The sequence below is a fragment of the Oenanthe melanoleuca genome, chromosome Z (assembly GCF_029582105.1).
Source record: "Oenanthe melanoleuca isolate GR-GAL-2019-014 chromosome Z, OMel1.0, whole genome shotgun sequence".
Taxonomy (NCBI): domain Eukaryota; kingdom Metazoa; phylum Chordata; class Aves; order Passeriformes; family Muscicapidae; genus Oenanthe; species Oenanthe melanoleuca.
In genome coordinates, this window is record NC_079362.1 from 19,559,926 (window position 1) to 19,584,665 (window position 24,740).

At 43.3% G+C, this 24,740-nt stretch overlaps 1 protein-coding gene across 4 annotated transcripts in view; it reads right to left on the reverse strand.

Moving 5' to 3' along the window:
* Window positions 1–14,945: 14,945 nt before the first annotated feature.
* The window catches only part of SEMA6A (semaphorin 6A), a 118,128-nt gene continuing 108,333 nt past the window's right edge, over window positions 14,946–24,740 (reverse strand). For all 4 annotated transcript variants that reach the window (XM_056513396.1, XM_056513393.1, XM_056513397.1 and 1 more), the window contains one exon: window positions 14,946–19,198. In XM_056513396.1, coding sequence (XP_056369371.1) covers window positions 18,009–19,198 — 1,190 coding nt within the window. In that variant the 3' untranslated portion in view covers window positions 14,946–18,008. The remainder of the gene's footprint in view (window positions 19,199–24,740) is intronic.

A 24,740-nucleotide genomic window follows, 5' to 3' on the forward strand; every position in this document is an offset into this window, starting at 1 on the left:
CTGAGTGCTTCCCAAAGGGCAGGGAAATGTTCAGCCAGCTCCAGGACAGCAGTGCCCCATCAGAGTAACAGTGACATGGGAAGACAAACACCATCACTTCAAATGTTCTCCCCCTTCCTCCTTCTACCCCCCTCTTTATGCACAGAGCAGGATGTCAGATGGTCTGGAATATCCCTTTGGTCAGCTGGGGTCACCTGTCCCAGCTGTGTCTCCTCCCAGGCACCCCCAGCTCCCTCACCAGCATGGAAATACAAAAGCAGAAAAGGCCTTGGCTCTGTGCAAGCCTGCTCAGCAATAACAAAAACACCTCTGTATCATCAACCCTGTGTTCAGCACAAACACAAAACATGGGCCTGCACCAGCCACTTGTGAAGAAAATTGCCTCTACCCCAGACACAGCCAGCACAGCATGAACACAATCATTCAAAAAGACCTAAGCAAACAAAGTCCTTTAATGTGAGAAAATTATATAAAAACTGACATCAATTGTAATGTTTTCAGTGAGTCTGGAAAAGGAACCAAAGTATATTTTAGATATTTATGGGTTTTGCCTCTGAAAAATAAAAGGAACAAGGCCCATAGTCAAGTTTATAGTTTGTTGGTTTTTTTTGCATATCTAAAAGACGTTAATGGTAAGTGAAAATGCTGTTGACTTGAGAACAAGTAGGAATGCTTTTTCTGTTCTGATAACTGGTTTATTTGAGATGCACAATAAATGTCAAAAGAAAGCTATTTTTCATGAGGAAAATTCCTGTTGAGAGATCTGCAGTATTTATTCTTTTCAACATAATCACTCCTTGTACTCATGCCTGTTACAAGATGAAGTCAAGAGCACTTTTGCTTACTGCTCTGACATATACCGGTGCTTGTCCACCCCGCAAAATGTTTGGTGCTGCTGAAGGGCAGGTCTGTCCCACTCTGGGATCCTCTTGGCATGGCTTACTGTGGAGGAAACAATTTTTCTGTGTGATGACAGCAGGGCAAACTAGTTTTTGCATTAGTGTGCCACTAATGCTTTGTTTTCTTGTGATGAAACAAGTCCAAGGTAGACCTGTTAGTCAGTGCTGTCAAAAAGCCTTTTAAAGGGTGATTTATTTTTTTTTTTTTTTTTTTTTCCCTGCTGCATGTTTTGGGAAGGGGGAGCATGAATAACATGATTCCTTTGGGTCTGAAGGTACCTGATCCACTCCCAGCCCTTCTGGCAGGAGCTGCTGATGCAGCTGAGGACTGGAGCTGCAGCTGTCTGATTTTTGAGGAGCTCTCCTGTCCAAACAAGAAGGCTGAGCCTCTGCCTTGTTTTACATGAGCTGATACCATTAGTCTGTGTGGTTGAAGAAACTTCAAATGTAAAGTTTTCCGTAAATAAATAATAGTAAAAAAATAAAATATCAACAACAAGCCTTTTAATGACAAAGGCAATTATGAAGAATTGCTTTACAAGTTGCTGAAAACTACCACCGTATTTAAAAAAACAACTTAATTGCATAAACTTCATTAAAAGCTGTTTTTCTGCTCGGTGCCCCAGCTGCAAAGACTCAGCTTGGGGGCAAGGCTGGTGGCAAAAGCAGGTGCTGCTTTTGACTTGGCTGCTAATGGAATAGCATTGAACTAAATCACTTATCTCTGTTTTGCCTTCCACCTCCTCAGATTTCTGACCTTGGTGGGTGCAGCTTTGCTATAAGCTACAGCATCTCAGCAGAGCCCTGCACATTTTAATTCCTGATTGTTAGGTGATCTCAGCGTGGCCCCTGATAAATCACAGGCTGTTAAGTTGTCTGGTGGCCTCCCTGCTCATGCTGCAGATGAAGGAAGGTGCCAGGGAGGCTGAGCCACCTCACACCCCTAAGGCCACATCCCAGCAGCCAAATAGCAGCCCAGGGTGCTGGGACACTGCTGTGACATCCCTGGTAGCTGGATTGTGTTCTTCAACAAGGTCAAAAACCACCCCACTTCCTCTTCTGCATGCACTGACCACGACCACCAGCTTACAGAGACACAGCCCTCACTGTCTCCCCTCTTGGTGTGGTGCAGACTGAGCCCATAAGGCGTGTGGAGCCAACCTTTCCCTGCATTACCCAAAAACCTGAATTGCCCAGTTAGGCTGCTAGCTCCCTGCAAACCCAAAAAATTGCTGAGGTGTGGCATTCAGCTCAGTTCATTTGGAAGCCACAAGCATGTTCTGCTCACTGTTCAGGGCTGGGTGACCCGTACATCTTCAGGCTTTTTATTGAAGATTTGATATCATCTTTTGGAATATTGATTGAAAACATATCAAACAAGGTTGGCCCAAGATTGAGAACTCTGCTGGATCTAGCCTCATTACTAAGCATGCTTTAGGATATACCAGTTTGTAATTTGTCTTCATGCACAGTTAATGTAGTATTGTTTTGGAACCAAAACATCTGTGTCTAGAATTTACCAGTGTTTGAAAATCATTGAATGGTAGAATGGCCTGGGTTGGAAGAACCTTAAAGGTGGGAGCCTTATCATAAACCACAACTTGGTCTCAAGGCAAGACTTCTTTCCATGCTGTTAAGACTCTCAGAAAGACATGTGAACAGAAATATGGCAAGTGGTTGCATTGGGTCTGCTAGAAGTCCCAATGGTCTGCACTGGGATCCTGCAGACGGTGTGAGAGCAGTGCAGGAAGAGCAGTGTGAGCCCTCCTTGTCTGTCTCATACTTACAGCATAATTAGGATCACATAAATGCCACTGCTGTTAACAACCATGGTGATGACTGTTGTATCAGAAAAATCCCCCTGCCGTCTGCCTTCCAGGTGTTTGCACTTACAGATCACTTCCCATTAAAATGGTCTGCAGCGAGCGCCGGGGGTGTCAGAGCTGGGTGATGAAATTGAATTAGTTTGAATAACTGAATAAGTTTTAGATCTTGGACTGACAGCTTGTTCATATAGATCTTAGATGCCCAGCAGCAGCAGCATAATTTGCATTACCCAGGCACGGCTGTTGAGACTGGCAGGGCAGGGCTGGTGCTTGCTCTTACCCCCACGAGCCCTGCCTTGCAGGGAGAGACACAGACTCAATGGAGTAGTTGCAAATCCTCTCCTCTCCTCTCCTCTCCTCTCCTCTCCTCTCCTCTCCTCTCCTCTCCTCTCCTCTCCTCTCCTCTCCTCTCCTCTCCTCTCCTCTCCTCTCCTCTCCTCTCCTCTCCTCTCCTCTCCTCTCCTCTCCTCTCCTCTCCTCTCCTCTCCTCTCCTCTCCTCTCCTCTCCTCTCCTCTCCTCTCCTCTCCTCTCCTCTCCTCTCCTCTCCTCTCCTCTCCTCTCCTCTCCTCTCCTCTCCTCTCCTCTCCTCTCCTCTCCTCTCCTCTCCTCTCCTCTCCTCTCCTCTCCTCTCCTCTCCTTTCCTTTCCTTTCCTTTCCTTTCCTTTCCTTTCCTTTCCTTTCCTTTCCTTTCCTTTCCTTTCCTTTCCTTTCCTTTCCTTTCCTTTCCTTTCCGAAAACAGAATATATTCTGATTCATTCTGACTCTGCCTGATCCTGTACAAGCAGGATGCTGAGGAGGGCAAGGTTTCATAAAGGCCTTCTGTATAGCTCATTCTGAAATCTGGCATCAGCAGATGAAATGCAGACTGAGCAAGCAGATTTTGAAGAAATATTTAATAATTTATGATGTACTTGGCACTTGCATAGCACCTTTCATCCATGGTTCTTAAAAGACTTCAGAGATGTCAATAGATGATACAAACAGAATAATGTCTTATTATAATAAAGCCATTTTGCATGGTTATAAAGAGCCAGAAACTGCATTCCTAAAAGAATGAATTGTTTTATCTATAATAAAAAAAAATAAAAGTCTGTAAGAAAGTGGGACATAAAACTAGAAATCTTAGTTTCCATCTCTTCCTTGAAAACTTTTTTAGGAAATAGAAAGCTTTAGGCAGACTAATTATTTTACACTTTTTAAAAAGTACCAGCTTGACTGGCATTTATTATCCACAGTGCTTTTAAGGCCTGGATATTTCCCCTCCTGCTCAGTACCCTGCCAGCTGAAGGGGTTTTACCTCTGTATAAAGCAGATACCCAAAGCTTCTGTGATTAAACTCACCTGAAAATATTTTCCTTTTATATGTTACCAATAAATAAGAAATTGTCTGTAAAGCCTTTCCCCCCCAAATCTAACACAAGTAATGGATGACCATGAAAATCAGAGCCACCATAACCTCAGTCTTCCCTGGAGTTTCATTTTGTTTTATAGATTACATTATTTCCCTCCATCATCCAAAGTATACGCAGACATATTAGATTATGGGAGGTAAGTGTATGAGGTATGGCAGCCAAAATTTCCAGAAGCCCTTTCAACTTATGACAGTTTAGGCTTTAATAAGGCATAAAGAACCACTGAGGGGAGAAGTCTGAGACTCAGAGCGTGGTACTGTCCAGCAGTGTCCACCACACTGAAGGACTAGTCACACTTGATGTTGCTGTATCCTGTAAAAATGTCCTTTAGCTGGTGGTAAATACCCCAGAAGTTCACCAAATGGTACCAAATGGTGGTGGATGTAGCTATGAAGGTGGGTTCAAAAAAGGTCCAAAACATTCCAAATGGCATTCAGTGAGATTTTGTGATTATTTTACTGCAATCCTTTACCCAGAGGATAATAAAAACACCTAATTCTGGTTTGTGCATACTACTACTTCACATTGAATTAAATGAAAACTTAGAAATTAAATTGAACTATTCAGAAGGAAAATTGCTTAATCTACAAAGCCTTTCAGCATAGAATTCTGCATTACCATTCAAAACATTGTTATTCACCAGTACTTACCACATAGATGTTATTCTGATATGTTATTCTAAACAGTTGGGTTAGCTGTGGTTTCTGGAAAAATGCATGGTTTTTAATTGCAGTAACATTACCTGCCTTAATGGCATGGTAGGATGTGGGTAGATGTGCACTTGTGCTTAGGGCTGCCCAATATTTTCCACTGCAAGAGGCTGTTTGCTGCAGTTTTTGTGTCACCAGGCTCTGTCCAGCAGGAGCACAGTGGCCTTAGCCAGGTGGGTGTTTTGGGCTGATGCTGCAGGGCAAGGGCCATGAGCAGGATGCTGAGCAGCCACTGTGAGGCAGCTCCTCTCTTCCCCACCTGAAATCCTCTAGCACCTTCCCATTCTGAAATTCCAGCTGTGCCTTGCAGCAGTGCATGATTTTGGAATGTAGTGGGGGATTAAGGTGGTGCTAGGCCAACAAAAGTCCTTTTCACCTTACTGAAACACACATTTTAGGACACGTGCAAATACGTGATCTAAGTAAGTTTTGTAGCATCTGATAACAAATCTTGGTGCTTTTATATGCAGACAGACAAGCTTACTGTGTATTTTGCTGTGTCGTTTTGCATTCCACTTTTGCTTTCCTGGCAGTTTGCCTCTCTTGCTTTATGTGTTATTTGGCTCAATTCTTGCTTCAGTTACAGAAGTCTGCTTCATTTTTCCTTTAAACACATAGGGTATTGAAAAAACCACATAAAAATATACAAATACCTGATGGTGGGGAGCCAGGCTCTTTTCAATGCTATGCAGTGACAGGACAAGCACACACTGAAATACAAGAAATTCAGCTTAAACATAAGAAAAACTATTTTTTACTGTGTAGGCAGTCTAATGCTGGAATAGGCTGCTGAAACAGTCTGTGCTGTCTCCACCCATGGAAATACTTAAAACACAAGTGGATGTGGTCCTGGGTAGCCAGCTCTAGCTGACACTGCTTGAGGAGGGGAATTGGGTGGGATGGCATCTGCAGGTTCCTTCCATCCCCAGGTGTCCTGTGACCCTGTGAATATACCCGGGTTCTGTAACATGCACAAATATATGTTAAAAAAAATGAAGAATTAATAATGTGGCCTGAGTTTATCTTGGGCAGTCCGTGCTGCTGCTCAGAAGAGTTTGGCTAACCTGTGTTTGAGGATATTTCAGCTCTCCAGTGCTTCCTCTCTGGCACAGCCACGGTCACAGAAGGGGCTGAAAACATCCTGAGACAAGCGGAAGGAGGAAAAGGATGTGGTTCAACTCCAAGCTGCTGGGATTGAAGACCTTCCAGGCCTCCTTGGCAGAGCAGCTGCTCAGGGATGGCAAACACCCTCCTCCCCTTGCAGAGCAGCTCACATGACAGGAAAAGAGAGCAGGAAAAGAAAGGCATTGCCATATGCACCATGCCAGTCGTGCTGTCCACTTCAGGGTCCCATTCTGCTGGACCTTCCCTCCTCTCTCTGGCCAGGAGCACAGAACAGACCTGGGAAAGGGACAGCAGCTGAAAAAGCTTTAGGTAGTAGCCCTGGCACCAGCTTCCACTTAAAATAAAAGTAAACATGTACAAACTCTCCACAAATAAGGGAGAGGAAGGCTAAGTGAAGAACATCATGCTGCTTTGACAGCCACAGTACAGCTGATGAATGATTAGAGATGTATCTTCACCAAGGCCCAATTAAAATCGAGTGTTTAATTGCTTCTGGCCAGCATCAGCCCCCTGGGCAAGAGGCAGCTGGTTGCCTGCAGTCCTCATTCCCTAGAGGACTAGGGGAAAAAACTTTTCTGGCTCTGTGGATTGTTTGTCTTTGGCACAATTTGGAAACAAATCAGTCATCATTTTTATTGCTCTAAATATTACACTATTATTTTTCCTTTAAGTGAGGTAACCTTTAATTAGCTGCATGAGTGAAACACACCTTCTCTCTTAAATTATTTAAATGTAATCTCATAAGGCTTTTTTTTTTTTTTTTTTTTTTTTTTTTTTTTTTTTTTTTTTTTTTTGTGGGAAGGTAGCAGATTTTCTAACATCATCTATTCCTACCGTACTCATTGAAGAGCCAAGTCCTCCAACCCCTGACATTGCTTCCTCCCATGATTGTGCCCTTCACATTTCATTGCTGAGGGACAGGTGAGGTCTCTGACACTACTGGGCACCTTGCTGTGCCTCACCCCAGCAGCAGTGCTTCTTCTTGGCTAGGGGGTTCCCTCCTTGCACCCACCACAGCCAGGATGCAGTGTGCTGGGGTAGCTTTGCAAGCCCCCACTGCACTGAATAAGTTACAAGTACCAAGAACTGAATATTAGCAGTTAATTAGGCACATAATCTCAAGAGTATTCTTTTTAATAGACATAAAATACATTTAATATAACTTTAACGTATCTTGTCTATAATATTTGTCAACCATGTGAATATTTATTTCTATATTTTTGTGTGTATTTATATAAATAAATCAACTAGTAAAGTTTAAGTTTTATGATCAATTTGCCACAGGAGGGTTTCTGATAGCAGAAGTTGCTTGATGGTGGACATCCCATTTGCCTGCCTGTGCCTTGGCAGCAGGATGTCCTGTGAGCATCCAGGCAGTGCCAAGGGCAGGGCAGGAGTGTGGGGCAAGTGGGGCTGGTGTAAGGTGGTGGTTCAGCCTGTGCCCAGCCTGTAGCTGCAGGTGGAAACACACCTCACCAGAAAAGGCTTTGGGGAACTCTGTGAACCCCTCCCTGGAAACAGGTGACCTGTGGCCCTCACCCCCTGGGGCAGCAGTCTGCTTTTCTTCCTCCTCTCACAGCAGCAGCTCCTCTTCTTATTCTTCTTTCATGCTATGGGAAGGTTCAGTTTTGTTCCTGTCTCTTTTTGCTTGAAACAGGAATATCCATTTCTTCACAAAAGAGAATTCTTTTCCATTCAGCCCCTTTCCTTTGATTCTCTATTTCTGCTACCAGACTCTCCAGGCTTTTGGAGCTGTGCCTTTCCTCAAGCCTGCCAGTTGCACTGGGCTATTCAGAGGAGAATGTCTGTGACAGTGACCTGGGACCTTGTGGCTGCCCTTGCCCCTGCTGCTGGTTTGCAGGTAGCCTGGGACAAAACAGCCTCAGTCCTCACTTTGCCTGCTCACAAAATGTGTCATCCAGCCTGTTCTCCTGCATCAAAGTACTCCCAGTAGGGCAGGGAGGAGATAAGAGGGAAAGGAGAGAGAAAAGAAGGGTTTAAAAAGGAAGAGCCTGAATCAAACCCTTGTTGAAATACATGGAGGTTCCCCGTGTTCTCCAAATCAGGTTGAATGATCTGTGGTTGCAGGTAGACTTCTGGGCTGGAAGGGAGCAAAGACCACTTTTGTGCAGCACCACAGATGCCTGGGAGCATCCTTGCCAGAGGCTGGTGCTTGTAAGCCATACCCCTTCCTGCAGTGCCAGCCACAGGAACGGCAGGGACCCTCAGGTAGCTCCCATTCTCGTGTGGTGGAAGTCACACAGACGTGCCAAATCCATCCAAAGAACTGCCTTGATGATCTGAGCTAAAAGGGCAGCTTTTGATTTCCACCATTAAGGCAGTGGGGAAAGGCCATATACATCTCTAGGTCAGAGGAGAGTCTGTCCTTTCTCTTACATGACAGAATACAAAGATGAAAAATTAGTTTTTATTGGTTTTAGACCAATTCTAAGTAAAGTCCTTTCCAGCATTAGAGCTAGTAGTTCAATCTTCAGGTAGACTTGTTTTTTGTACTTTCATTTAAAAATTTAGATGAACAAACAAATTGAGTGGCATTTGTTATACAAAATGGCATGTGCATTTAAAAGCAAATACTCTGGAGACTATTTAGTTTTCTGTCAGTCTGCCTAATGCATTTCATATTCTGTGTGTCAAGTGAGATCCAGTATCAGCTGTAATTATGGGTGAGACTATCTAAACAGTCTCTATGTTGAGCTGGTTACAATGGGGATAGAACCAAAACTGCAACCTGTTCAGCTTAAGACCCCTCCATTTCAGAAAGCTGAAAGTCAGATTTCCCTTCACTGACTAATATTTGATACGACTTACATCAATAAGTGTGTTTGTCTGCATAGGGTTTTAAACTCTAAATACAGGTGTACTGCAGTTAGGAGGTATTTAAACACACAAGTTACACTAAAGGAGAGCTACTCAAATGTAGATGTGAATTATTTAAATCTTTAGTAACTGAGTAAAGTGTTTAGGACAGTAAGTAAGTGGGATGCATTTCTATTCCAAAAGTGTTTATATAACTGCAGTGCATCAATGTGGGCTTAATTACCTGCTGATCTCAAACATGAGATCTCAGTTAAATGCTTTTTAATCCTATTAGTACAAGAGAGCCAGTACAGCAGAGGATGAACAATACAGTGTTCCAGGCTGCATCAGCCAAGCCTTATTCCTTTGTCCTTGATGTTTCCAACACGCTTCTGGGTGCCACGTGGAGCAAACAATACACCACACACTTAGTGGGACATGAACAAGGAGAGAGGAAGCAGGTCCTGAGTCTGCAATTCACCTTCATAGGCATGGCATGGCCTTATGCCTGCTCAGCTCTGTTGGTTGGCATTGTGGTTTCTTCAGGAGGGGCCCTGTGGACCTGCCCAGAAAATCTGTCATTCTGTCCCAGTTTTAAAACAGGGAGCTCGTTGGGTGAAATTGTGTTTCAAGGCAAGTGTTTCCCTGGGTCTGCACCTGTGTTGCCAGCAGTAATGCACTCCAACTCTTCCAGAGTGCACATCTGGATCCAGATGAATTCAGTAGCTCACCAAAGTTCACATTTCTGCACCAACAGTAAATGTCAGCTCTTAGCTCTCCTGCTGCTTGGATTATCCTGTGCTGATAAACATGAACTAAACTCTCTGGACTCTCTTCTGTGAGTTTTCCCACATTTGTTAGTTACCTGCAGAACAGAAATTCTCCAGGGAACTTTCCCAGGACCAGAGACAAATACATCACCATACAAACTCCAGCTTGCCTCTGTCCCAGACTCTACTTGAGGAACAAAGGACCATCCTCTGCAACAAGACATAAAACCAAGCGACTGGAGTGTGGAGGCAGCAGTAAGGAGCAGTGCCCTGGGTGTGTGCTTTCCAAAGAGGAAGTCTAGTTAACTTGGGGAGGTTTGCTGGCTGAGGTTGGCAGGGACAACCACTGCTGCCCCTGGCACCTATCAATGAAAACCTGCTTGAAATCAGTGCAACTATTTCTGAAATATTGCCCCTTCTCCAAACTAGGCAAAAGGAGTCCTAGGACCTAAATCATATCCCTAGCCCTGCTTAAAAGTTTTATTTAGTGATAGTCTGTTGCCAAGCAGCTGCTTGTAAAATATCCTGCAAGAAATGGGGTGTTCTTGCTTTGAGCCATGCTGGAGCTCTGGCCCTGCATGTCTGCCTCTGCTGCCTTGTGTGTGTCTGCTCTTGGGCCAGTATGCTTTTGAAACTGGACATAGTTGTGGGCAGAATTGCATGGATCTGAGTGCCCAGGCTGCAGCTGAGAGGGATCAGCCAGGTAAATCCAGTTACCTCCTGTATGGATAAACAGCTCTGTTGTCTCAGTCAGGAACTTTGCATTTCTGGGGACACACTCCTTGCAGATAGGGAAGAGCAAAGTGCTTGTCTCAGATGGGTGGATTAATTAGCCTTTAATTAAGGAAGATCAGACACATGTCCAGATCTCTGAATAGCTTTGGAAAGCTTTGCAGGCTGTTGATGTCTGCTTTAATCCCATAAGTTTATGTTGTGTACTGTAGGCTCCACACAGATGAGAAAATACACTGGGTCAGCCATGAGGACTATCTGAAACCTGAAATCTAGCTCTGAGCATTTTCAGGCTTTGTTTTTTCCTTATTGTGAAACCACAGTGCTACAGATGAAAAGACTTAGTTTCTATCAACATTTTTCCTTTCTGTTTAGAGAAGAGATTTGATTATCAAAGAGGAAAATGTCCTTCAGATTGTGGGTTGCTGTGGTACAGGCCTATTCTGTTCTTGTGCTACCATCAAAAGGTAAAATTGGCCGGCAATACCATACACCACAGCAAGAAAGGAAGGAAAAAAAAAAAAAAGAGGGTCAGGAGAAACACACACTGGCGCACACAAGTCCTTGAACTTCCACAAAGAGATATCATGTTACATTTTGCAGTGTTTCCTAGGAAACCATTTTAGTGTAAAAGGAACTCTTTGTCTCCTGCTCTTTGTAAAATTGTTTGAACCACCATATCTCGTAAAAGGTTGCTTCACAGAAAATTTATGCAGCATTTAATAAAAGCTCAAATCTGCAATTTGCTGCACCATCAGAGGCAATATTTCTATCAGCAGTCTGAATGCTTTAGATTGTATTTGTTGAGAATTGATAAGATTATGTAATAATTTCGAGAAGTCAGGGAAACAAAATATTCTAGTTGTCTTTTTCTTTTTTTTCCTGATATGGATTGCCTTTCTCTAGCAGCAAGGCTGTATAGATATATTTAAAAAACCAAAAAACTTAAGGAAAACCCCCCAAAAGGCAGAAATTGCTTTAGGAGGTTCTTAGCACCTTTTTGTCAGCACCTTTTTACTGGCACGTTCGCCAAAGCAGAATTGTTTTGGTTTCTTCCCTTTTGAGCAGTGCAGAGGCTCGGACAGGATTTCCACTGCTGATGTGCTGATGTGAGCCCCCTGCTAGCCCAGACAGCAGGAACAAAGGGCTCATCTGCCATCCCTGAGCCCCCTGAGCCTGTCCCTCCTGCAGGCTGGGCAAGGGGCTTCCCCAGACAGGGCATTCCCAGTCCTGCTCGTCTGGAGGGTGCAGCCATCCCAGTCCTGCTCTGCAGAGAGGCTGAAAGCCCTCAGTGCTAAGGCAGGGCTCAGAGGCCAGGGAAAGAGGCAGGTTTCCACTGAGGTCTTTGCCAGCTATCTTCTGTTATTTATCATCTTCCTTTAAATCCAGCACTCGACATCTGCTATTTCATTTTAAGGAGGATAAATGTGAGGGCTCACAGGACCTCCATGGCTGCCAGCAGGCTGTCCTGTGCTTCCCCAGCACTTTGCTTAAAGAGCTGACCTAATGAGTTTTGCTCCCTCCTGTAGTCCCTGTCATTTACAGTTGCAATAATTTCCTGTCATAGCTGCTTTTCTTTCCTCCCCCACCTCCTTGTGATATTGCAGGATTCATCTATAAGGCTGATGTGCTCTGACTGCAGCATGCTAGATTTGTCTTCGTCTTAATATATTATTTATGATGCTATTACTCCTTGCAGTGGACTGCCTGCCACGCTCTGCATACAGTTGCTGGTCTTCCAAATGCATCATGGCCAGCAAAGGAAAACACTGATCTAATTGAATTAACAGTGGTTCTGTTAGCCTTAATAGAGTTTGTCATGAAACACTAAGCAGATGTGACAATGATCTTGGTTAGTCATATTTTCGTCCCTACTCCTGGACACGGTTACTGCTAGCCAGATCAGTGGGGAGGATAATTCTCCTCTGCTGATCAGTAATTGTGCTTACCCAGACATGTGGCATTCACTTTGGACTGATGGCTGAAATAAGCCAGGGACTTGAATAGCAGAAAGTTTTATATTCTGACAATAAACTTGGCTAATTACAACAAGATGCAGATGGTACTGCCACCTAGCAATTTTCACCTCACTTACTCTGACTCCAATTATAGCCTTTCCCTACTGACTTACACTGTTTAAATTACAGTCAGGGGATATACGACTATTTACCTGCTTCTATTCATACAAAGATGTCTAACACATCATTGTTCTGCACAAGGCATGTGAAGATGGACTTAGTACTTATTTTGAAAAGTATCTCCACTTTTTAAAAGGGAAAAAAGTAATAAAAAGGCTACTTAGAGACTCATTAGCAGATACATGCATCAGCAGGAAGTATATGAATTTTACACACACAATGTGTCTCTTTAACACTTGTTCATTGGAGCAGGTGCCATACTTCTGGGAAATTAACTTTAATTGGATAAATAGAAAACTGGCCTTAACTAAGCCAGTCCAACTCACTTTCTTTGCTTATTATTTTCTTTAGGCACTCTGAAATGCTTGGTGTTGATCCCTTGGGTGACTTCCACTGCTCAGAGTAAAATATGTTTACAAGGAAAGGGCAAGACAATCAGTCATCAAGAATGGGTTAGGTTTGCTTTATCCTGCCTCAGTGCAGTGGGGTGGATAAGATTACCACTTGAGGTCCTCCACATTGCTTTAAACAAGCTTTATAAACAAGCTTAATAAACAAGCTTTAGGAGCAAAAATCCATGCCTAATCCAGGAAGAGAACATCCTGCTAATTCTGTGGCTGAAGAATTATCGGAATTGCATCCCTGAAATTAGTCTGGCCGTCATCTGGACCGTGTGTTACTGTTGGTGCTGAAGCATTACTGTTATGGCACTTTACTCTGGCAACCCCTTCCATGCAAACCAGCTTTGTGTACGGCCATCCTGCTGGCAGCAAAGTGCACTGAGCTGCACGTACTTGACCCAATTGCCTCATCTTTTTTCACATGGGGAGCTTTCAGGTGCAAAATATTCCCTGATGTAGAAGCTACAGCAGGGCAGGACTTGCAGCTATCTTTGAAACAACACTCTTGTGTAGTTTGAAATGTATGTCTTGGAGGGAGAGGGGAAGAACCAGGCAGGGGACCAGGATTTATTTACAGAGACCTATTGTTTTGAGTTGTTCAGCTGGGTTCCATTTTGAGCAAAAATACGTATGCAAATTAATGCTGACTGGAAGGGAACTTCCATGCATCCTCGGTGACAGGCTAAATGAGGTCAACGTGGGTACCATTAACGCGATGAGTAAGATGACACTCACTCCAGTGAAGTGCTCAGAGCGTCCTTGCTTTCTCTTGGCTTTCCTGTTTGTCCTGCTCAGCCCCAGGGAGCTTCTGCTGTGCGGCACCAGCAGCCCCTGTAGGGGACAGATCCCATCATCCAAACACACACTGAGTAGCTCAGTGGTCTCCTCCCCTGTCAAAAGCCACCACGGTGTCACTGCCTCTTCTGGCTGGGCAGCTGTGTGTCCTCAGTGGAGACACCATTCCTTGGCAGGGAATGCTGTGGGTGCCTGCCCTCTGCTTGGCTGGCCAAGACCCCCTGGGACAATGTGCTCCCTTCAGCTCCTCCCCTGACCCTTCCTGCCCAGCAGAAGGCAAGGCAGGGCTCTGCCGGAGGATCTGTACGTGCCATCCTGAGGTGCACCTTTGGCTGCAGGATTGTAAACAACACAGGTCCCCAAGCACCTGGAGAGCTTTTGCTTTCCCATTTGCTGCAGCTCTGGGAGCGTGCAGGTCAAATGCAGCAGAGTGGAGCAGTGTCACTGTGCAGTGCTCTCAGTCCCCAAGCCGCAGAGTCCTCAGCATTGCCCGGGGCATGTCCCAGTCCTGGCAGACACCCTCCCTGTGTGCACACCACACCTCTGCATGCCAGTGTGCCCAGATTGAAGGGACTCTGCACTGAGAAAACACCAGGCAAGTGTGTGGGCAAGGCACTGAAAAATGATGTCTGCAATGCTCTGCATTTGTGTGTCACAAACGAAGGCAATAGGTCCTGAACAGAGCATACTGGCAGGGCAGAAAAGCCCAAATATGATCTGAGCAAGGGTAAACAGCTGGATTAGATCCCTTGTAGCTATGGGTCACATTCCACAATGCCTACTCCTCTCACAAAAAAATGGACATAACCAGTGTTTATTTGTACCACAGTTAATGGCTATGCATAAGAGATCCCATTTACACAAAATCAAGGTATAAAACTCAGGTATGTTTTAATGACCCTCAGGACTAGGAAGTCATTACTTTTACACTCTTTTGTTATTATCTGTTCACAACTATTTTTTTGCAGAATAAGTGTCAGACAACATCCTCTAAATCAGGGTGGTGAAGCACAACAGATTTGTGCCCGCTAAAAGAAAACACAGGGCACTGTGTTATTAGTATGTAAAATCTGGAGATGAAGTCACATTTGTATGGTGATCTATTTTGGTGGACCTCATGTTCTTAAATCCCAGCCTTGCTCTTTCAAACTATTAAGTCTGTCATAAATATTTGATGATGAGCAAGCTCATAAAAGCAAAATGCAAAATATGAATAGAGGGAGAGCAAATGTGTGATTTAATTTTTAATTAATTACCAGCACCTTACATGAAAGTCCATCTTCTGTAAGAGGCAAAAAGCAACAAATTTCTTCCTCACTGTAACCTGATCAGCATTGCATTTATTTGTGTTTTTTAAAGGAAAAGGATAAACTGTCTAGATACAAGACAACCAGGAAACAAGAAACAAGGTAGAACAGTCTGGTTTTATTACCATATGTAATCAAGAGCTTTTATTTCCCATCTCTCCTCCTTTTTCTTTTCCTTTCCTGCCTTTTTTTTTAATTTTACAACCGACAATAAGTTGTGAATTGTATGTTAGGGGGATGTGGAAATGAAGGGAAACTGGTGACATCACAATACTTTACAACTTTACAACAAATGAGAGTCTGAATTTGTTGCATCTACCAGTGTATAGCAAGGGTGGAAAGCAAAGGCACACATAGGTTCATGAACCCCTCGAAACAGAGGGTGGAAGGGAACTGGGGCTGGGGAAGTATGAAAACAGAAGACCCACCGAATACAAAATGAACATTTCAAGGTCAGCCCAGTAACTGTGGTGTACATTGTGAAGGCAGATCGCTGCACAAGCTGTTGCCATGATTATCCATCTCTATGTTTTGGGAGAACGTTTTTGAGGGATAATATCAAGGGAACCCTGCTTCAGGGGTTGGAGCTTGGTAAAAAGGTGTTGAGTTGGTTCTTTAAAAAAAATTACCTCGCTACCTACTGTTTTCAAAGGGTTTTCAGTTTGTTTTTATTAAAACAACAACATTGCTTTGGATACAGATCTATCTACTCCAGTCTGCATAGTTCACTAGGGGTGAACAAAACTGTTCCATAAAAGAAGCCATGATGAAATGAAAGAACATGCAAGCACCCTTGTTACACACTTTGGTGTAGACCATCCAGACCTTGTATATCCCATCTGTAAGCTAGTGGACTTAAAATCTGTCTTTTCAATCATTCAAATCAGAAACAAAACCAAAACCCTGAAAAACAAATGGAAGTATAAAATTTTAAAAAACAAATTGAAACAGAAACAACCACCTTACTCAAACATACTGTTCAGTAGATATATATATATATATATATATAAAAAGCTTAGAAGCGATCCCCATCATTTTTCTACAGTATGTTGACACAGTTATTGTAACAGATTAAAAACACAGCTACGTTTTTGCATAAACTGAAAGACTGGAAAGGAACTTACACACCTGCGCGCGCACTCACACGCACACACCTGTGCGCACGCACACTCCCACGCTAGCTACATGCACAGTCACACAAAAGAAACAAAGGAAAAAAAAAAAAAAAAAAAAAACAACCCACGTTTTTCCCCAAAGAAGTATATGCAGCATCCTTCTGGAGCAGCAGGTAGCTACAGCAGGAGCCTGCCTGCCTGTCCTAGCTCCATGTGCCCTGCGTGCTGCAGGATGTGCGGCCGGGCTTTCTGCAGGGCTTGGCCCCTCTCCCCAGTGCTGTCCCCAGCCAGGGGATGTTCCAGCTCCATGGACAAGGGTGTTAGTCATTTTCCTGCTGCCACTGGGAACGATCTCCACGTTGACATGCTGTAAAGGGGGAGCAGGAGGTGGGGGAGGGCAGAACCCCCAGCATGGTGCCTTGGGAGCATCACCACCTGCGGGTGGTTTTGAGAGAGGACTTGGCACAGCTAGAGCGTCAAATTTGGAGGGTATGGTGCTAGCCTAATTTCTTTAGGGATGCGGGGTTATGAAAATAACCACCACATTCTTCTTTCAATGTCTTTACTCCAGTTTTTGAAGGGGCTTGGAGGAGGAAGGATCAATAAATATTTGCATTACTCAAAGGGGAAAAAGAAAAAGGTTTTTACATACTACAGCTCACAAATATACACAACTGAGGGTGTAAGGCACAAATTTACATGTGGAAGAAAACAGGCTATTCACAGATATATTCCCACGAAAAACCCGTGTGATAAGACCATAATTTATGCATGGTAACAGCCGGCATATTAGCTAGTTCACACTGTTTGAGGATTTTGTTTGCCGTCTCACATGCAAGGTGAAATGAGATGGCACATCACAAGCTGGTGCCTTCACAGAAAGTATTAGCTACTGACAAAGCCATGTTGATAGCAATGGTGCACAGATGTGCAGCTTTTAAGTTTCTCTTGCAGCTGCTTCAGAAGTTATGAACTTGTGGTATTTGTTGCTGTCTTAGGTCAGAGGCCCAGCCAGCTAATTAGCTGAGAGACTTAAATAGATATCCCCTTTTTTTTTCAGCTAACCAGGCAGTCCAGGCACAAAGTTCAGAAATCCAGCTCCAACTTATCTAACTCAGTGAATTTCTTGGAAAAAATAAAAGAGTTCTAATTACTCCAGTTAATGGGTTTTATGTTAAATAGGTACAACTTTCAAGGTACTTCTCTGAAAAGCTGCTCACGGGATGATAATGCAGGTCAGTTCCTTAGGAAAAACAAAAGTTGAACAATAAATAAGAGGAGTTACTTGTGTTAACAGTCACATGTTATTCATTAAAAGAGCAGGGTAGCAGAAATCTATGACATAGTCTGCCCAAGCCGGCATACAACTGCTATGACCAAATGGCTGTAACACTGAAGGGCATAATTTCACAGTACCTGCTAGTGGTAAACTTCTGCCATTGTTAAGTCAGAGTTAGCTTTGTCAATTGAAATTTTTTTTCTTTTTTTTTTTTCTTCCTCTTTTTTATTATTTTTTTTCCTTTTTCTTTTTTTTTCTTTTTTTTTTTTTTTTTTTTTTTTTTTTTAAACGTTTGTGTGTTTTTTACATTTGTTTTGCTTTTCAGAGCACTCTTTCCCAGTTCAGGAATGCACTGTGCAGTTAGGGGCAGGGGGTGAAATGTCACAGTCATTTCCACCTGTGTGCTTTTGGCTCAATGTTTTTGATGGAGGGTTAGTCTTTTGAGCAAGTAACTGGCAGATTGCGGGGGTGAATCCTGCAATTGCAAACCTTCAACCACGGGTCATATGGCTCGGGTTTAAAAAAATATTCCACTTTTCCCAGAGAGCAGAAATCCAACACATCTTCAGCTTGCAACAACCATCTTCTCAGAGGAGCGAGTGATAACAGCTGCAGAACACTGGCTTTCAAGGGCAACTTCTGCCTAATTGCCATCCTCCTCTGCTCCCCCTGCCCTCCGATTATGTACACGCATCGTTGGGCTTCATGGACGTGGACAGCGGAGCGAAGGAAGGTTTGGGCGGCACGTCCGGCTTGAGCGAGGGCGTGCGCTTCAAGCCCGACCTGGTGAGCGAGTTGTAGGCAGTGAGGCTCGGCTGCCGGGATACAGTCACAGCCTGTGCCTGGGCGGCGTGGACCTGTATGGAGTCCACTCGCTGCGGGGCCGGCGGCGGGTTGTCGCCCCGGCCGAAGCTCTGGTTGCGGGACAGGTGGGACGAGTTGGAGGAGTTGGTGTTGTTCCTTTTGAGGGTTGAGGACTGGTGGCTTCTGGTGAGTGAGTTTGTGGGGTAGCTTCTCTTGTAGTCCACGCTGTAAGCAGAGGAGTGCATCTCCAGCCGCTTGCTCAGCCCGCCCTGCGGCAGCGCGGCGCCCGGCGGCCCCAGGGACGCCTCCCGCTGCGGCACCTTCGGCGGCATGCCGTCCAGATTTTCCACCAGGTTGACCCCGTGGCTGGGGCTTTTGCTGCTGAGGTGCTCCTTGATAGTTTTGTACTCAAGGGTGGCATTCTGGTCCTCCACAGACATCTGAGCCCCGTCGCTCATTTTTGGCTGGTCGACGTACTCGTGCTGGTAGCCTTGCTGGGCGATGGGCAGGACCACAACGCTGGGGATGTGGCTGGGAGAAGCCCTGAGCGGCAGGTCGGTCGGGATCACTGGTGAGGCCATCGAGGGGATATCTTTTGTGCAGGCATTGATGAGGTTCTGGTTTCTCTCCCATTCCCTACTGCCTCGGCTGGGCTTCCTCTTCTGTTGCAGGGTTGGGGTGGACTCAGGGGTTGGCAGGGCAGCCAGGTCCAGATGGTGCTGGTCAGCTTTGATTAGCATCTTGGCAGTGCTGCCTGGGGTGGCCAGCTTGCCATTGTGCATCAGAGGCGTGAGGATAGCCTCAGGCTTTGGCTCCTTGGACTGAGCGTCCCCGAAGAGGCCGCTGAGCTTGGAAACACTGCTCATGGAGCCGCGGCGGGAGTGGGCCAGCTCCTTCTCCTTCCTCTGCACAGCAGCCATGTCTCTGCGGCGGTGGTCGCAGATGCAGTACACGATGATTCCCGAGAAGACGGCGCCCATGACAAAAGCAAGAATAACAGCAATGGCCAACAGGGTGACTGGCACCAGCTGATCATGACCTTTCAGGTAACTCTCACGAATCACTCCTGCAATAGACAGCACAGAGAGGTTAAACAAACTAAGGACGAAGGAGGAGCGGGGAGGTGGAGGAGGCTACTTATCATTAGCTACTCTATTCAAAGGCACGCCCCTGGGAAGTTGCTTTGTGTTTTGCAGGGTGATTTTGCTTATCAGCTTGCTCCAATTTGGAGACATACGCTACCTGCCAGCTATATCATCCATGTGCAGACTTCATCTTTCAGTACAGCTTTCAGATCTGGAGCTGAAGACTACAAAGTTCAGGAGGGGAAAGGGAATTTACTTGCAGGACAAGTACAACTGTTTTGAAATCCTGGCCCTGGGCAATTCACACTGACTTCACCAGATCTATTAGCTCTCCTCCTCTGATGGATGTACTGCTCATTCCTCACCTTCCTCTTTCTGATCTCTCCTAGGCTAATACCATCTTATTTCTAGGATGGTAAGTCATTCACATTCAAAAGCCTTTAAAAGGAGAGGAGACAGAATCTTGGTGAATACCAGAGAAACTATCCCACATTGTTTAAGGCTTCTTTCTCTGCTCTTCATTCTGTTATCTTTGTCATGTGTTTTATAAGTCAGTGTCACATGCCTGAGCTTCAGAAGGATGCTTGAGTAACTATGAAAGATAGAGCACAGTGTTGAAATTTATTGAGCCTGCTAGATGACTGTCTTTGCTATTTTAATTTTAAAAGCTCTCTCTTTTCTGAACTCATGACTAGGTTGACCTCTGTGCTGGAGCCTATGCTTTCTGTTCTGAAAGACCTGACCTAGGTCCTCTCCTGTGGTCAGAGGTCACTGTCAAATCCTACTTGGCCATCCAAGTCTGGGGAGGCACCTTTGGCAGAGCACACATACCATCTGAAGTCCCTAATGCAGCATTAACAAATACCCTGGATTTCCAAACAAAGTTGTTGTCCTGATATGGGCACCAAGCCAGCAGCACTAATAAAACATAAGCAAAACGCCTGTAATTTTTTTTTTTTTCTTTTCTTTTTTTTTCATTTCTGGTTTTGTTCTTACTGTTTACAAAGAGCAGCCACAGTTTGACAAGGAACTTTGGAAGGAGCATCTCTCCCACCTCTTCTTCCAGAGAGGGCCCAAGTGCCATGGGATTAAAAGCTCCACACGCTCAAAGGAAATGTAATAGTGTTCCTATTACAGGAGATACAGCAAGGCAAAAAATACAACTCCAAAGCTCTCCTGAGACTTTATGAAAATACAAAACTTTCATGTTGTTAATCAACTTCTAAAATAATGTATTTTCATGGTTTTGGCACAGAAGGTAATTACAATCCAGAATTAGAACCAAAATGCTCCTCAGCAAACTATGTTAAAAGAATATTAAAAAGGCTGCCTCTATCTCACAGAAACCTTTGATAAGTATTCTGGCTAGATATAGTATTGTTCCCATTTTTCTGTCCCAAGTTAATTGCAGCATTTAGATGGACAAGGGATATTTGCATACAAGAGAAGAACTTTATATTTAAAAGCAAAACAGCTCTTGAAATCATAAGCACCTGCACGTGACATCACAGCTGGATGCCACTGAAATTATTGTGTTGTGACAAGACAAAGGATTATGATTTCACAGGGAGAATAAAGAGCAAGAGCAGATGATCACTTAAGAAAATAAGATCCGGATTCATATAAATGTCCTAACAGTGAAATGTAAGGGCAAGAAAGGAAAACTCAGAAAACAATTCATAATTAGAAACAATCTTCAAATTAAGTGTTTCTAAGAGAGCCCTTTTTTAAAGCCCAGAAGGTTCTTCAGAGGCAGATTCTTCTACTCTTTGTCATCAGCACTCAATAAGCAGCAATAAAAGCTAGTTCTGTAATTTAAATCCAGGTACAAAATTGCTGTGTGTAGAAGCACAGTCCAGTGGTTACAGCACAGTCAGCAGGAACTATATTTCACTGCAAAGGTGTTGGTCTCCAGTGATCCTTCACCTGCTGACATTTACATGCTAGACTGCAGCATTTTGTGGCCAAAATTTATTTACACTTGTAAAACTGTTTGCAGTGATTAACCAGAGAATCAGATAAAGAGTCTTATACGGATGGGAAGAATGGTCATGAAGTTAAGAAAAGCTTCACCTTAAAAGGTCTAATTTAATGGATTTCTGAGCACAAACTTCTCAGGCATGTCCCTTTAAGAACTTATCCAACGTGTTTTGCATGGAAAAAAACTCAAAATCCCTGCAGAGCCTTCCTAATGGTGTAAGCACCTACAGTCAAAGCCAGCATGGGTTCATGACAGGAAAGCCATATCTTACTAACTTAATATTCTTCATTGGAAGGATGGTCTGTCATTGAAACAAGCTGTCTGTGGAAGTGGTAGAATTATCATCCCTGAAAGTATTCAAAAAGCATGTTAATGTCCCACCTGGGGACATGGTTTAGAAAAGCTCATGGTGGTGCTAGGTTAAAGGCTGAACTTGGTGATCTCAGTGGTCTTTTCCAACCTAAATTGTTCTGTCATTCTATCATAATGTTCTATCATTCTAATATTCTTTTATGTATAGACTGGGAACAAGAGGCTGGAGGGCAGCCCTGTGGGAAGGGAAATGGCATTTTTGGTTGATGGTAAGCTCAATATGACTCAGCCATGTGTCCTGGTGGAAAAAAGGGCCAACCATATAAAAATACTGGGATATGTCTAGAGGAATACAAGAAAAATGGTGAGAAGACTACAGGGCATCAGTGATCAGGAGTGGCTTAAAATACTTGGTTTCTTCAGGTTAGAGGAGACCTCATTGCTATCTCAAACTTCCTCATGGTTGGGAGTGGAGGAGAAAGCGCTGTTACCTCTCTCAAGTATCTGATGATAGAGGCAAGGAGAATACCTTAAAACTCATGTCCATGCCTGAAACTTACTACTGGGAGAGGAAAACCTAAAGCTCTGCACTCTCAGTCTTCTGATTTAGGCTAAGTCCTACTCTGAGTGATAGCCTTAAGCGCAAACCTGCATCACTGTATAAAAAAGCAATGTAAAATCTTCAGCTTTGGGTTACCAGTAAATATCAAAACATTAGCATTCACATTACAAAATTGCTACACAGTCCAGAATGCATGACCCTTTGTGTTCATGAAAAGGGTAGCTGAAATGATGTTGTGCACACTGCAGGTGTTTCATATGCAGAAATTTATGACTGTCTTAAAACACCCTGATTCCAGCTATTTCCTTTTGAACTCAGACCTTCCTGGTGTTTATTATGTTTCCTACAGTAAAGGATATTTAACACGAGTGGCTTTGCTCTAGGCAGGCAGATCTTCTCTGGAAACAAAGTCAGTTTAATGATATAGTTTATTTTTTATCAGGGATCACTTCCATATGTCATTAGTCATGCAAACAATCCCACTAACTTAAATGTAAATAAAATAAAATGGGCAAGATTTGACCATGCATGGAATAGATAAAACTAATTAATAAAAAAGTAGGAGAAATGCTCAGCATCCTACTGTCACGACCACAGGGTGGGTGGGGGTGATCTGGAATTTAACATGATATAGGCTGATAATTGCAGTTGTTGTCCATCAACATGTCAAACCTTAACATCAGCAGTAACTGCTGCACAGTGTGGGATGAGTAAGGAGGTGTGTGATCCCAACCATGCCAAGTTTGAGGCATCTTATGGACTGCATTCTGTGTGCTTTTATTTATCCTGCAGTTCTTAAAGAACAACACAGTCCACATGGCAAGTCCAGCACCCTTCATTTACACTTACTGTTCAAGGAATTAAAATGAATAGAGAAAATAATCAGAACAATGTAGGGTCTTCATTTTTGAAAGACAAGTAAAGTATTTGGACTCCCAGCTTTGAGAAAATACTTGAAATTCAAAAATCTTACAGCTATTTATTATCTGAAATACTTTTAAGACATCATGCTGGCTGCATAGAACCAGCAAAATAGGTCTGATATAAGTATACCCATATTATATATATCTTATTTAATAATAAAATTTTTACTCTATATTAAATACTTTTAAGATGTATTGTAAAATACTGTTTTCCCTAGTGCATTGAGACTTATCACTTTGGACAACAATAAGCTATTCTTCTGAAAGGGACAGTTTTGACAGAATTATCTGTATTAATGTTGTACTCCACAGATGTGTAGTGATAAAAATAAAAGTAAACCTGAAAATGTTACCAAGGAATAGATGACATCACATATTTGCATCTTCAAGGATCAGATCTTAGATGTTGTGTCACTAATGCCACAAACATGCTGACATTTACTGACCTCCCTGGACTCTTCCTTTGAAGTCAAGCTCTCTCCCTTACAAATCACAGCTGGGCTTGCAAGTCCAGGGTCTTCCTACATGTGATGCAATATTATTTCTGGCTACTAAAAGAGCCAGTCTAGTCACCTGATATTTTCCCTTTTCCATGGCTATTCTGACTCCCATAGACAACCTGATCCTTCTGCCTCCATTAACTTTCTGTAATTTCATCCCATGTCCTTTTGTCTGCGTCTCCTAACATTGCCATTCACTTTCTCAGTCAGTACACCCTGCACTGTAACAGTCTGGAACATGCAAAATCACCTCTTCTTACTCATCTAATGAGAGAGAAGACCTGATATGGTATTGTGTTATTCTGCTATGCATAATTAATTCCTTCTTCCAGCAGAGCTTCTAGGTAAGGCACACAGCTTGGGCTGGCTGGTTGGTTAAGAAGACATTCAGAAAAATGTTTCCAGACCTTCAAAGTGACTCAATTCTAAATGAGCTAGGACATGTATAAATCCCATGAGTAGAGCATTAATCTAGCCAAAGGTAGCTGGGGAATGTGCAAGGAGATATTGACATTTTATGTCAATAATATATATACTATTGGTAAAGTTATGGAAGATGGGAAAAGCAGGCTTGTGGAATATATCTCTGGGTAAAAAGAATACAGAAAAGACCAGAGGCTATGCAAAGATATAGATCTTCTGTAGGCTAGATTATCATAAGCAGGAAAGTGAGGCTTCTTCTTTTCACCAATTAACAAAAGTATTCAGGCTTTTGGACAGTGAATATATGGGAAAAAAAACAACCTAAGTTAAAAAGCAAGATGTGCAGAGTGCTGAAAAGATTACTATGTGAAAATGCTGATGAATCTATTCTGGAGATGCTCTGCTCCTTCTAATTATAATAGGAAAGAAATTCCAAGGCCAGAAATGTAATTAAAATTAAATAATCACAAAGGGATTCAATTCATCATTCTATGGAATACATGGCATGAGCATGACTGAATAAGAATAATTAATATCAACACAAAAAACTTCATTAAAAGAGGATAGATAAGGGAAGACATGGAGACTGAACTGTTTACTCTTTTTCCTGCTGCTATTTTCAACAAAAATCCCCACTCTGATCTGTAATCAGAAATGTAACAAAGTTAGGGAGTGTTGACCATGAAAAGAGGTAAACCTACTTAGATAAGACATTTTAAAATTGTCTTAGAGAATTTTTCCCCAACTGCTTAAGGAGCTAGCCAAAGCAGTTTTTAGACATTGTACAGTATCTTGGACAACACTGGAGGAAGTACAAGCATA